This window comes from Eschrichtius robustus, chromosome 17 (assembly GCF_028021215.1).
Source record: "Eschrichtius robustus isolate mEscRob2 chromosome 17, mEscRob2.pri, whole genome shotgun sequence".
Taxonomy (NCBI): Eukaryota; Metazoa; Chordata; class Mammalia; order Artiodactyla; family Eschrichtiidae; genus Eschrichtius; species Eschrichtius robustus.
In genome coordinates this window covers 44,155,281-44,169,538 of record NC_090840.1, presented here as the reverse complement: position 1 = coordinate 44,169,538, position 14,258 = coordinate 44,155,281, and the positions used below count along the sequence as shown (strand labels likewise).

The 14,258-nt window shown below is 40.3% G+C and overlaps 1 protein-coding gene across 2 annotated transcripts in view; it reads right to left on the bottom strand.

Annotated features, from left to right (window-relative positions):
- The window catches only part of CIBAR1 (CBY1 interacting BAR domain containing 1), a 32,569-nt gene extending 23,445 nt beyond the window's left edge, over window positions 1-9,124 (bottom strand). The window contains exons 1-3 of one of the 2 annotated variants that reach the window (XM_068525856.1): window positions 8,982-9,124; window positions 8,210-8,444; window positions 5,900-5,968 (exon numbers count right to left, since the gene is read on the bottom strand). In XM_068525856.1, the coding sequence (XP_068381957.1) occupies window positions 5,900-5,968; window positions 8,210-8,444; window positions 8,982-9,007 (330 nt within the window). In that variant the 5' untranslated portion in view covers window positions 9,008-9,124. The remainder of the gene's footprint in view (window positions 1-5,899; window positions 5,969-8,209; window positions 8,445-8,981) is intronic. The other variant, XM_068525857.1, reaches the window with a different exon arrangement.
- Between the last annotated feature and the right edge of the window lie 5,134 nt (window positions 9,125-14,258).

Genomic DNA, 14,258 nt, shown 5'->3' with positions numbered 1-14,258 from the left:
ACCAACCTTAGCCACTGGGGACAGATACCAAAAACAACGGGAACTACGAACCTGCAGCCTGTGAAAAGGAGACCCCAAACACAGTAAGATAAGCAAAATGAGATGACAGAAAAACACACAGCAGATGAAGGAGCAGGGTCAAAACACGCCAGATTTAACAAATGAAGAGGAAATAGGTAGTCTACCTGAAAAAGAATTCAGAATAATGATAGTAAGGATGATCCAAAATCTTGGAAATAGAATAGACAAAATGCAAGAAACATTTAACAAGAACCTAGAAGAACTAAAGAGGAACCAAGCAATGATGAAAAACACAATAAATGAAATTAAAAATACTCTAGATGGGATCAATAGCAGAATAACTGAGGCAGAAGAAAGGATAAGTGACCTGGAAGATAAAATGGTGGAAATAACTACTACAGAGCAGGATAAAGAAAAAAGAATGAAAAGAACTGAGGACAGTCTCAGAGACCTCTGGGACAACATTAAACGCACCAACATTCGAATTATAGGGGTCCCAGAAGAAGAAGAGAAAAAGAAAGGGACTGAGAAAATATTTGAAGAGATTATAGTTGAAAACTTCCCTAATATGGGAAAGGAAATAGTTAATCAAGTCCTGGAAGCACAGAGAGTCCCATACAGGATAAACCCAAGGAGAAACATGCCAAGACACATATTAATCAAACTGTCAAAAATTAAATATAAGGAAAACATATTAAAGGCAGCAAGGGAAAAACAGCAAATAACACACAAGGGAATCCTCATAAGGTTAACATCTGATCTTTCAGCAGAAACTCTGCAAGCCAGAAGGGAGTGGCAGGATATACTTAAAGTGATGAAGGAGAAAAACCTACAACCAAGATTACTCTACCCAGCAAGGATCTCATTCAGATGTGATGGAGAAATTAAAACCTTTACAGACAAGCAAAAGCTGAGAGAGTTCAGCACCACCAAACCAGCTTTACAACAAATGCTAAGGGAACTTCTCTAGGCAAGAAACACAACAGAAGGAAAACACCTACAATAACAAACCCAAAACAATTAAGAAAATGGGAATAGGAACATACATATCGATAATTACCTTGAATGTAAATGGATTAAATGCTCCCACCAAAAGACACAGGCTGGCTGAATGGATACAAAAACAAGACCCATATATATGCTGTCTACAAGAGACCCACTTCAGACCTAGAGACACATATAGACTGAAAGTGAGGGGATGGAAAAAGATATTCCATGCAAATGGAAATCAAAAGAAAGCTGGAGTAGCAATTCTTATATCAGACAAAATAGACTTTAAAATAAAAACTATTACAAGAGACAAAGAAGGACACTATATAATGATCAAGGGATCGATCCAAGAGGAAGGTATAACAATTGTAAATATTTATGCACCCATCATAGGAGCACCTCAATACATAAGGCAAATACTAACAGCCATAAAAGGGGAAATCGGCAGCAACACAATCATAGTAGGGGACTTTAACACCCCACTTTCACCAATGGACAGATCATCCAAAATGAAAATAAATAAGGAAACACAAGCTTTAAATGATACATTAAACAAGATGGACTTAATTGATATTTATAGGACATTCCACCCAAAAACAACAGAATACACATTTTTCTCAAGTGCTCATGGAACATTCTCCAGGATAGATCATATCTTGGGTCACAAATCAAGCCTTGGTAAATTTAAGAAAATTGAAATCGTATCAAGTATCTTTTCCGACCACAACGCTATGAGACTAGATATCAATTACAGGAAAAGATCTGTAAAAAATACAAACACCTGGAGGCTACACAATACACTGCTTAATAACGAATTGATCACTGAAGAAATCAAAGGGGAAATCAAAAAATACCTAGAAACAAATGACAATGGAGATACGACGACCCAAAACCTATGGGACACAGCAAAAGCAGTGCTAAGAGGGAAGTTTATAGCAATACAAGCCTACCTCAAGAAACAGGAAACATCTCGAATAAACAACCTAACCTTGCACCTAAAGCAATTAGAGAAAGAAGAACAAAAAAACCCCAAAGCCAGCAGAAGGAAAGAAATTATAAAGATCAGGTCAGAAATAAATGAAAAAGAAATGAAGGAAATAATAGCAAAAATCAATGAAACTAAAAGCTGGTTCTTTGAGAAGATAAACAAAATTGATAAACCATTACCCAGACTCATCAAGAGAAAAAGGGAGAAGACTCAGATCAATAGAATTAGAAATGAAACAGGAGAAGTAACCACTGACACTGCAGAAATACAAAAGATCATGAGAGATTACTACAAGCAACTCTATGCCAATAAAATGGACAACCTGGAAGAAATGGACAGATTCTTAGAAATGCACAAACTGCCAAGACTGAACCAGGAAGAAATAGAAAATATGAACAGACCAATCACAAGCACTGAAATTGAAACTGTGATTAAAAACCTTCCAACAAACAAAAGCCCAGGACCAGATGGCTTCACAGGTGAATTCTATCAAACATTTAGAGAAGAGCTAACACCTATCCTTCTCAAACTCTTCCAAAATATTGCAGAGGGAGGAACACTCCCAAACTCATTCTACGAGGCCACCATCACCCTGATACCAAAACCAGACAAAGATGTCACAAAGAAAGAAAACTACAGGCCAATATCACTGATGAACATAGATGCAAAAATCCTCAACAAAATACTAGCAAACAGAATCCAACAGCACATTAAAAGGATCACACACCATGATAAAGTGGGTTTATCCTAGGAATGCAAGGATTCTTCAATATATGCAAATCAATCAACGTGATACACCATAATAACAAATTGAAGGAGAAAAACCATATGATCATCTCAATAGATGCAGAGAAAGCTTTCGACAAAATTCAACACCCATTTATGATAAAAGCCCTGCAGAAAGTAGGCATAGAGGGAACTTTCCTCAACATAATAAAGGCCATATATGACAAACCCACAGCCAACATTGTCCTCAATGGTGAAAAACTGAAACCATTTCCACTAAGATCAGGAACAAGACAAGGTTGCCCACTCTCACCACTATTATTCAACATAGTTTTGGAAGTGTTAGCCACAGCAATCAGAGAAGACAAAGAAATAAAAGGAATCCAAATCGGAAAAGAAGAAGTAAAGCTGTCACTATTTACAGATGACATGATACTATACATAGAGAATCCTAAAGATGCTACCAGAAAACTCCTAGAGCTAATCAATGAATTTGGTAAAGTAGCAGGATACAAAATTAATGCACAGAAATCTCTTGCATTTCTATACACTAATGACGAAAAATCTGAAAGTGAAATTAAGAAAACACTCCCGTTTACCATTGCAACAAAAAGAATAAAATATCTAGGAATAAACCTACCTAAGGAGACAAAAGACCTGTATGCAGAAAATTATAAGACACTGATGAAAGAAATTAAAGATGATACAAATAGATGGAGAGATATACCATGTTCCTGGATTGGAAGAATCAACATTGTGAAAATGACTCTACTACCCAAAGCAATCTACAGATTCAATGCAATCCCTATCAAACTACCACTGGCATTTTTCACAGAACTAGAACAAAAAATTTCACAATTTGTATGGAAACACAAAAGACCCCGAATAGCCAAAGCAATCTTGAGAACGAAAAATGGAGCTGGGGGAATCAGGCTCCCTGACTTCAGACTGTATTACAAAGCTACAGTAATCAAGACAGTTTGGTACTGGCACAAAAACAGAAATATAGATCAATGGAACAGGAGAGAAAGCCCAGAGATAAACCCATGCACATATGGTCACCTTATCTTTGATAAAGGAGGCAAGACTATACAGTGGAGAAAAGACAGCCTCTTCAATAAGTGGTGCTGGGAAAATTGGACAGGTACATGTAAAGGTATGAAATTAGAACACTCCCTGACACCATGCACAAAAATAAACTCAAAATGGACTAAAGACCTAAATGTAAGGCCAGACACTATCAAACTCTTAGAGGAAAACATAGGCAGAACACTCTATGACATACATCACAGCAAGATTCTTTTTGACCCAACTCCCAGAGAAATGGAAATAAGAACACAAATAAACAAATGGGACCTAATGAAACTTAAAAGCTTTTGCACAGCACAGGAAACCATACACAAGACAAAAAGACAACCCTCAGAATGGGAGAAAATATTTGCAAATGAAGCAACTGATAAAGGATTAATCTCCAAGATTTACAAGCAGCTCATGCAGCTCAATAACAAAAAAACGAACAACCCAATCCAAAAATGGGCAGAAGACCTAAATAGACATTTCTCCAAAGAAGATATACAGATTGCCAACAGACACATGAAAGAATGCTCAACATCATTAATCATTAGAGAAATGCAAATCAAAACTACAATGAGATATCATCTCACACCGGTCAGAATGGCCATCATCAAAAAATCTAGAAACAATAAATGCTGGAGAGGGTGTGGAGGAAAGGGAACACTGTTGCCCTGTTGGTGGGAATGTAAATTGATACAGCCACTATGGAGAACAGTATGGAGGTTCCTTAAAAAACTAAAAATATATCTACCATACAACCCAGCAATCCCACTACTGGGCATATACCCTGAGAAAACCATAATTCAAAAAGAGTCATGTACCAAAATGTTCATTGCAGCTCTATTTACAATAGCCAGGACATGGAAGCAACCTAAATGTCCATCGACAGATGAATGGATAAAGAAGATGTGGCACATATATACAATGGAATATTACTCAGCCATAAAAAGAAATGAAATGGAGGTATTTGTAATGAGGTGGATGGAGTTAGAGTCTGTCATACAGAGTGAAGTAAGTCAGAAAGAGAAAAACAAATACAGTATGCTAACACATATATACGGAATCTAAGGAAAAAAAAAAAAAAAAAAAAGGACATGAAGAACCTAGTGGCAAGACGGGAATAAAGACACAGACCTACTAGAGAATGGACTTGAGGATATGGGGAGGGGGTGGGGTGAGATGTGACAGGCTAAGAGAGTGTCATGGACATATATACACTACCAAATGTAAAATAGATAGCTAGTGGGAAGCAGCCACATAGCACAGGGAGATCAGCTCGGTGCTTTGTGACCACCTAGAGGGGTGGGATGGGGAGGGTGGGAGGGAGGGAGATGCAAGAGGGAAGAGATATGGGAACATATTGTATGTGTATAACTGATTCACTTTGTTATAAAGCAGAAGCTAACACACCATTGTAAGGCAATTATACTTCAATAAAGATGTTTAAAAAAAAGAGATCTGAAAAATTAAACTACTTAAAAAATTAAACTAAAAAAAAAAAAAAAAAAAAAAATAGAACTTTGGGAATGTAATGTATACCCTGGTGACTAGAATTAATAATAATGTACTGAATTTTGAAAGTTGCTAGGAGACTAGATCTTAAAAGTTCTCATCACAAGAAAAAAAAATTTGTAACTATGTATCGTGACAGATGTTAACTAGACTTATTGTGATCATTTCATAATATATACAAACATCAAATCGTTATGTTGTACACTTGAAACTAATATATGTCAATTATACCTCAATAAAAAAATTAAGAAAAAAAGTCACATTCATTTTTAGTTTACATGTTATTGCCTGCTTTAAAACAAAAATATAAACAAATTCATTTAGTAAAATAATTTCTGTCCATGACTGTCTTCATGACTATAAATACTAAATATTTTAAAGTTTCCATAATAAACAAAACAATGCTTTATGATACTACAGTAGTATATAAAAATACTTCCTTATTCTCAAAGTTCTAAGAACGCTTCAGAGTGTGTAAAAAGAATGACTAAACACTACTCTGTACCTTTTATTAAAAGGACAGTTATTGGAAACCTCATATATTTTGCCAGAATACCTAATAATAGTAGAAAAAATGAATTTACTTACTCGTTTCATTTTTACAATGGTTCCATAAGCTTTCAAAGGTTCAACTACTTTGGCTTCAAGTCTTTCAACCTATTGAAAATTATTATAAAATATAACTGAAAAGAAACATAGACATATCAAAATTTAAATTCTGAAATAGAACCTGTGCTGTCGAACCTGAACATAATTACTACACCGATTAATATTTGAAATTTTTAAAATTAAAATGTCAGTTACCTTTATAAATAAAATAACCACCAGAAATTGATAAGACTCGGAATCTAAACTCAAATACACTAAAAACTGTTAAGCTGTGCAGTAGCAATAAAAGCTTTTGGTAAGTTTTAAGACATCTCAAATTTTATTACAGCTACCACTTTCAGTGTGTTTAATACTTGGATGGATACTTTACATACATTATATCCGAAATGTAAAAGCCCAACCTTCCAGATAAGAAAATCAAAGCTGAAAAATATAGCATATTGGAAACATTTAAAACAACACAATCCTCAAAAGCAAAAAAGCCTACAGACCACTTAGAGAACAAGATAAATGGTGTTTCTGAGCTGTTATACTGTATGGTCGATCTCTCTTTTATTTAGAATTAAACAGTTTTTCTTAAACATTACAATATTTATCAAATTTTGAGTAATTTCTCCTTTTACTAATAGCACTAGTGGAAGGCACTAAAGAAACGGATTTTTTTTTAAAGGCAAGTGTATAACTATAGCATAAGAAAAATAACTCCTGGACATTAAAATTTTCTTTTTCAGGATAGCTAATACAAGATGACATGTATTTAATTGTTTAAAATGAACATGTATTACTTTTGTAGCAGAAAAAAGGCTTTTTTTTTGATGATACACGTTTATATAATCAGTGAGTGTATACCACTTCATATTCATTTTTGTTTAGTTTCTATAAACAGAATGTATACGAATATTTCATTTTAAAAAATTTTAGGAAAATGGAGAAGATCAAGTTCTCATTGAGCATTTAAATATTAGGAATCCTAAAATCAAATCCATGAATACTCAGGATTATTTATTCCATTTCAAATAATCCATACACTGATTACTCAGTGTAAAGATTAGCCAAGTCTTTTTTTCTGTTCTCCTTTTTGTAGCCTACCTTTTGTTCATTGTTCTTTAGCACCTCCACCATTTGGTAAGCAAGTGAAATAAAAAGAACAAATGTAAATCAATTCAGTTTGCTATTTGATAAATAGCATAAAGGTTTTCTAGAAAGGGGCACTAAAATTATTGGCTAACATAGGGTTCTAGTATTATCTGTGAGTATAAACTACTTTTGAAACATTAAGTTCCTAGTTACACATAACTGAGAGTTGCTTGTTTATTACAGAATAAATATCATATGACAAAAATGAAACATTTTCCCCCAAAGTACCCCCAAAATTACTACTCAAATTTCTGTATGATTAGCAGTTATAGGTTCAAAGATCATTATCTTCTTTTTGATTTTGAGGGTTTTTTGATAATTGAAATTTCTGTTTTAGGCTTTTAAAAAGGAAGAAAAGCATTGATGAGAAAAGTACAAAAGAAGCAATGCAGCTCTAATTGGGCAACTTCTGACAAGTTAAAAGTTAAAGTGAAAATTTCTGACCTGTATCTTGAATCCTGAAGTAAATATAAGTGAAAGTGCTGATGAGGTATGAAAGTAAATGGGCTTTAACAATTTAAACAATTACAATACCACCTTCTTCCCTCCCCCCACCCCAAAGCAAAGAAAAACCAAACAAACCCACAAAAACCCAAAAAACTCCACAAAATTTCACTACTGGTTTGTATGCATAATACCATGGTGACTAGAATTAATAATACTGTACTTCCTCCGCCCCCCCACCCCTCCTTTCAATGACACATTGGTCAACTTTCCAGAGCATGGAAGCAGCAACAAAAATCTCTTGTTCATTTACTACTTATTCACTCACATTACCACTTCCAACATCTTCCATCTCCAGATATACTTTAAAATATACCCACTTGCACACAAGACACAAGTCATGCTCCTTTTCTTCCCTGGGGTACTACGTTTACTACACCCTGCAAATAGCCACCCCATGGCCAAAAGTTGGCAAGTAAGGTGGGGAAATTCAGGACTTCAAGACACCCTAGAGTTTAGTTTGAAAACGGTAAAATCACAGGAAGCGTCCCTTTAATAGACTTACACAATGTTACCGACATGAAAAGGTACGTTTATCATCAAGAGTGTGTTCGCCACTGCAGTTAGGTAGATTACAAGTCTTCAGGGCTCCTCCGTCCACTACGTCAGGGCTCATTCATAACATGACGGTGTGACTTCACTCCATACCTCTGCTTGTCGATAATCCTGAAGTTTGGAAAACTCGTCAGCAAAGGTTTTCAGGCCCTGCTTTAACTTCGGGGTCTCTGTAGAGGCATACACGTTGATTTCATTCACCAGGAGGTCGGCTTTGTCTCGCAGTCTGGCAGTTTTCCGCACATAAGCAGCAAAGATTTGGCACAGCTCTCCAAAGTGCTTCTCCACATTTGTGACAGCATCTTGCAGTTGTCTGGTTTGAGCATCCCTAGAGAAAAAAGGTGACAAAAAAAGCAAATCACTCTCATCTGAGATGAGATGGCTTCATCTTCACGGTAATTTGATTATGCCAACATTCCCGGGGTATTTTGCAGCTTCGACGGCGCAAACCTTCAAAGATCCCACCATCTCCCAAGGCCGATCCTCCTCCTCTAGGTCCCCATTCGGGGCCTGGCCTCCACATCCCACAGTGCAGGCGCACGAAGAGGCCTGGCTCCGGCCGGCGGCGCCGCTGCGGAGTGGCGGCTCCCGGGGCAGCTCCGCGCTGCGCTGCCCGGGCGCCCGGCTGCCACCCGGCGTCTGCACGGCCCGCGGCAGTGCGGGGGCCGGCGCCTGGGGAGCGTGAGGGGCGGCCACCAGGGCTCGCCGCAGCCCAGGGAGATAGGCCCCAGAGCGCGGCGGCGACTGTCCAGCCCCCGACCCAGCGCCGGAGCTCGGCGCGGAGGCCCACAGAGGAAGGCTCCACTCCCCCACCCGAGCCCTCGCGTGTGGCGGCCCTGGGCAGCTGCGGCCCCGGGGCTGTTACCGGTTTTCCAAGCTGCGCCTCAACATCTTGCCTCGCGCACGGTCGGAGACCCCGTTCTGGGGGCCCAACGCCAGGGGCTCCGCAACGCCCGGGCGTGCGCGGGGGCGCGAGAGCCTGAGAGCCCGCCCCGCGCGCCGCCGCGGCGGCCCCGGCGTTTCCACGGCAACGCGGCGCGCGCCCGCGCGGTCGGCGCCGGCGTCCCGGAGCGCGGCGAGGGCTCCGGCAGGGCCAGGGTGCGGAAGCGAGAGAGGTGCCCCCGCGCCCACCCGCGCCCGCCGGCCGGCGCGTCCACCTGCGCGCTCCTGCCCGCGCGAGCGTCTGGAACGCGGCGGAAGGCGGGCGGCTGCCGGGCCTCTCCGCGTCCTGCGGCGCGCCGCCACCAAACTCCCGCCTCCGTCCCTACATGCTGGACTGTGAGCAAAGCAGGAGAAAAGCGGGTCAACCGGTAACGAGGAGGGAGGGAAAACTGGAGGCCAGTGGGGCCAGTCTCTGCTTATGCGACGCTGAGTCTTAGAAACGGTGCTCGTCTTGTCCACTTCTCTGTGTTGAAGCCGAAAGTGGGGGCTCTTGGAAGGAGCGGTGCTTTCCGCCTTATTCATTTATTCAGCAAATATTTACCGAGTTCCCATTTTGTGGAAAAAATAACGTTCGACACTGGGAATAATACAAAGATAAGAATCCCCTCCCCACCCCTAACCTTCCCGGCCCTGAGGGCCTTAGAGTTTGATGAGGAGACACTTAAACCTTTGCGATATAACCCGAGATAAGTAACAAACAAAACCCCCTATCCTTGGCCTTCGCTTCTGCTGCTCTTCCAAGTAAACACCATCAGGACTAAATCTAGGCTTTATTTCTTTCAAGAACCCTCCCCGTGACAACTTGCACCCTTCCCTCTTCCAGACAGCGTTAGGGCCCCCTTCCAAAGTCGTGTATTCTGTTGATTTTGTATTGTGTCCCGTAGTCTATACTTTTGAGCTCTTGGAGGCAGAGGCAATGTAATCTTGGCCTTGTATTCCTCAGCACTTGGTGCTGATAAAAGTTTATTTTGGACAAACGGATGTCCCCAGTCCTATGTTACCTCTCTTACAGAACTTTTATTCTCTCATGTTACAGTGTATGCCTCTCTTCTCCCCTTGCATTCATTCAGGAAGTTATCCATTGACTGCCTGGTGTGTTCCAGATGTTATGCCGAGCTCTGAGCATGGAGTGATAACTTAAAACCAGAATAGTCTTTGCTCTTACAGAGCCCACTTGGAGGGATAGACACTAATCAAACAAATATTGATACATGTAAGATTGTAACTGAGTTGTGCGCTATTGTATCAGTTTTTGCTGTGTAGCAAACCACCACAAAACCTAGTGGCTTACAGCAATCCTTTAGCTAACTCAGGATTCTGTGAGTGAGCTGGGTGGTTCGTCTACTTTGGGTCTGCTCAGCTGGGCTCTTTCATACATTCCTGGTCAGCTGGGGGGTCTGCTGGTGGCTGGATGATCTAGGATGGTCTCGCTACCAAGTCTTCTGGTGGGAAGGCTGTCAGCAGGGGCAAAAAAGGCAACATGTTAGTAGCCACTTTTGCAATGCGGCACAAGTACTAAGGAAAAATACATGATACCAGGAGAGCATATACTGAATATAGACGTTTGTTTTGAACTATTTGGGGAAAGGACTAAAGTGACGTTTGAGCTGAGATCCAAAAATTGGGAAGGGGGTAACTAGGTGAAGAGGGAAGGAAAAACAGTCCAAAGAGAGGGATAATACAGGCAAATTGCCCTCCCCCCTCCACCCCGCTCCCATCTATACCTCAACTTCCATGTTTCAGAAAATGGTACCAACCTCCAGCTGATTGTTCTAGTCAGAAACCTAGCAGTCATCCTTTCTTTTCCCCAGGCATGCTGGCAGTTCTCACCTGTTCTACCTCCAAAACGTATCCTGAACCATTCCTTCTTCATTTCTACATCACCATAATCCAAACTACTGGCATCATTCACTTTACTGCAAACCCTTCTTACTGGTCTCTTCATGTCCATAGTTACACACTGCAATGCAAAATAAAAGATATGGGTCAGATCGTGCCAACCTTTCAGAGCCTCTGCGGGATGGGTCTGAATGTTTGTGTGTCCCCAAAATTCATATGTTGAAATCCTACCCACTAAGGTGATGGTATTAGGATGTGGGGCCTTTGGAAGGTGCTTAGGTCATGAGGGCAGAGACCTCATGAATGGGATTAGTGATCTTATACAAGAGACTCCGGAGAGCTCCCTAGCTCCTTCTGACATCGTATACTGAGCAGACGGTCTCAGCAGGCACTGAATTGGCCAGTGCCATGATCTTGGATCATGAATTGTGAGAAGTTAATTTCTGTTTTTTTTTCTATGCTACCCAGTTTGTGGCATTTTTGCTATAGCAGCTCAATGGACTAAGACACACTCCCAGTGTACTTAAAATAAAATTTTAAATTCTTACTCTGGCTATTAAGGCTGTACCTCACTCTTGCCTACCCATCTACCTTCTCTCACTGCCCCAATGTGCTATAGCTAATATCTTTCTTTCTGTCTCTAGCATATATCTAGCTCATTTCAGAGTCAGTTTTGTGTTTGTTTTCTCTGCCTAGAACACTCCTTTCTCATATCTCCACATGCCTGGCCCCTTTTCATCATATAGAATTCTACTTAAAAGAGACCTACAGAGCGAGGCTTTCTCTGATCACCTAGCTATTACCATCTCACCCTTTGTTTCCTTTGAAGCACATGCTACTCTCTATTTGTTTATATGCTGTTTGCCTCTCATGACTAGAATATATTCTCCATGAAACCAAGCACTTTGCTGTCATGTTCATGTTATATTTCCCATACCACCACAGTCCTTGACTCATAGTAGGAACTCAGTAATTAGCTGAGTTTGTCAGTGAATGAGTAAGTGAAAACCCCATGACAGAGGGAGCATGGTGTGTGTGAGGAAATGGAAGAAAACCAATGAGGCTGGAGTGTAGAGGAAGTGGGCATGATGATATGTGTTGCAGTGGGAGGGTAGGTAGGGCCCTTGTAGGGCATCTTGTAGGGCATCTTGGCCATGCTAAGGAGTTTGGTCCTTGTATTAGGGTTCTCCAGAGAGAACCATATATATGGTTTTATTATAAAGAATTGGCTCATATAATTATGGAGGCCAAGTCCCAAGATTTGTAGTCAGCAAGCTGGAAACCCAGAAGAGCTAATGGCATGAATTCCAGTATGAAAGCTGGCAGGCTCAAGACCCAAGAAGAGCTGATGTTTCTGGCGGGGTCTGAAGACTGGAAAAAACCAAAATCTCAGCTCACACAGTCAGGCAGGAAGAAATCCCTCTTCCTCAGCCTTTTTGTTCTTGTCAGGTCTTAAATTGGTTGGATGAGGCCCACCCACATTAGGGAGGGCAATCCCTTTTACTCAGTCTACCAATTCGAATGTTGAGCGCATCCAGAAACACCCTTACAAACACACCCAGAGTAATGTTTGGCCTAATGTCTAGGCATCCTGTGGCCTAGTCAAGGTGACACAGATTAACCATCAAAGTCCTTATCTTGGTATCTATGAGAAGATATTGATGTGCTACAGCAAGGACTATCTTATTCATCATGTAACTCAAATCTTTTAGCAGATACCTCATATATGGTATAGTAATTGTTGAATAAATATATATTGAAGTGCACTCTTTCAGTCTCCACCCAACGTATGGGCTGAATGTGTTCTAGGAACCCTTCTCCTGAGATTTAGGCTCTTTGATCTTATTATCCTGTCAACAGACATTTCAAAACATGCATCAGTACAATTGTTCTCAAGTCTTTGCACTGCTTAGAGAAACTTTCTTTCTTATAGGCTATACTTTCTCCTAGGACACCTCTCATAGAAGAGGAGCTGGGGGCCTGGGGAGGCCAAGTGCCATGGCCAAGGTCACATGATGAGATAGTAGGGGAGCTGGAATTAAATCCTTTGTCTTCCCTCTCTCTCCAGTGCTCTTTCCACTGTACCAGGATCCACTCCCCCCCCATTATGCTTTTTTGCAAAGTTATTAAACAAATGTAAACATAAATAAAGTACTAAGTAGTCAATGAATGTCATTTCATGTTTGGAATAAGGAGAGGGTGTGCCCATCATTGATTGTAGCATTCCAAAATCTCTCGGGATTATTGTTCCAGGTTACAAGCAGTGTAACCTGACTTTTCTTAAACTACAACTGCCTTTTCATAAACCACTGTATGATATTTGTATATTTATTGTGAAAAACAGCACAATCTTATTTTGTATAAAACTGAATAAATTCCAATGCGGGATGGCTTAAGAAAGGTCCAGTGGAGGCAAAGAGTTACATTAACTTCATTCACTCATCTATTCAGCCCTACTTACTGAGAACTCATCATGTACCAGATGCTGGATTTACCAATCTTTAATCCAAGTGCTCTGAATAATGTGGAAAGAGACAGCTATACACATAACTGGATCATTAAAAATTTTTTTCTATTCTTATTTCTTTGGAACTTTAGAGGTGATGATGTTTAAATTAGATTATTTTATTTAAATTATGTTATTATTTTGTTAATCTTTCTCCTCCCCTACCCTTTTGTCCCATTTTATTTTTTAAAAAATATTTATTTATTTTCCTTATGTTTTTCTTTTGGCTGCATCGGGTCTTAGTTGTGGCACACAGGATCTTTGTTGAGGCGTGCAGGATCTTTTCGTTATGGCACACTGTCTGCTCGGGTTTTCTCTCTAGGTGCAGCGTATGGGCTTCTTTCTAGCTGAGGCGTCTCGTTGAGGTGCGCGAGCTCAATAGTTGTGGTGCGTGGGCTTAGTTGCCCCACAGCATGTGGGATCTTAGTTCCCTGATCAGGGATGGAACCTGCATCCCCTGCATTGGAAGGCGGATTATTTACCACTGGACCACCAGGGAAGTCGCTGCCCCATTTTAGAAATGAAGAAAGATGTTAAGTGACCAACCATGATATATTGTATTTATTTGCTAGTGTTTATGCCTAAACAATGTAACTTCAGATGCAGCTGTCCCATGTTAAGAAGCTTAAGCAAATTGTTTTAATGCTGATGCACAGAAATAAGACGTCTCTCCAGTAAAATTTTAGGCTTTTTTTGGTTTTGTATGATTTTATTTTTTGCTTTAAAGATTCAATACTTGAGGGGATACAGGGGCTCCTTCTAGTGGTGAATTTAGTATTTAAAATTACTTGGTCAAGCACTAGAAGCCAAGAGTATAGAATGAAACTACCCCAGAATCCTATCTCATTTAACACC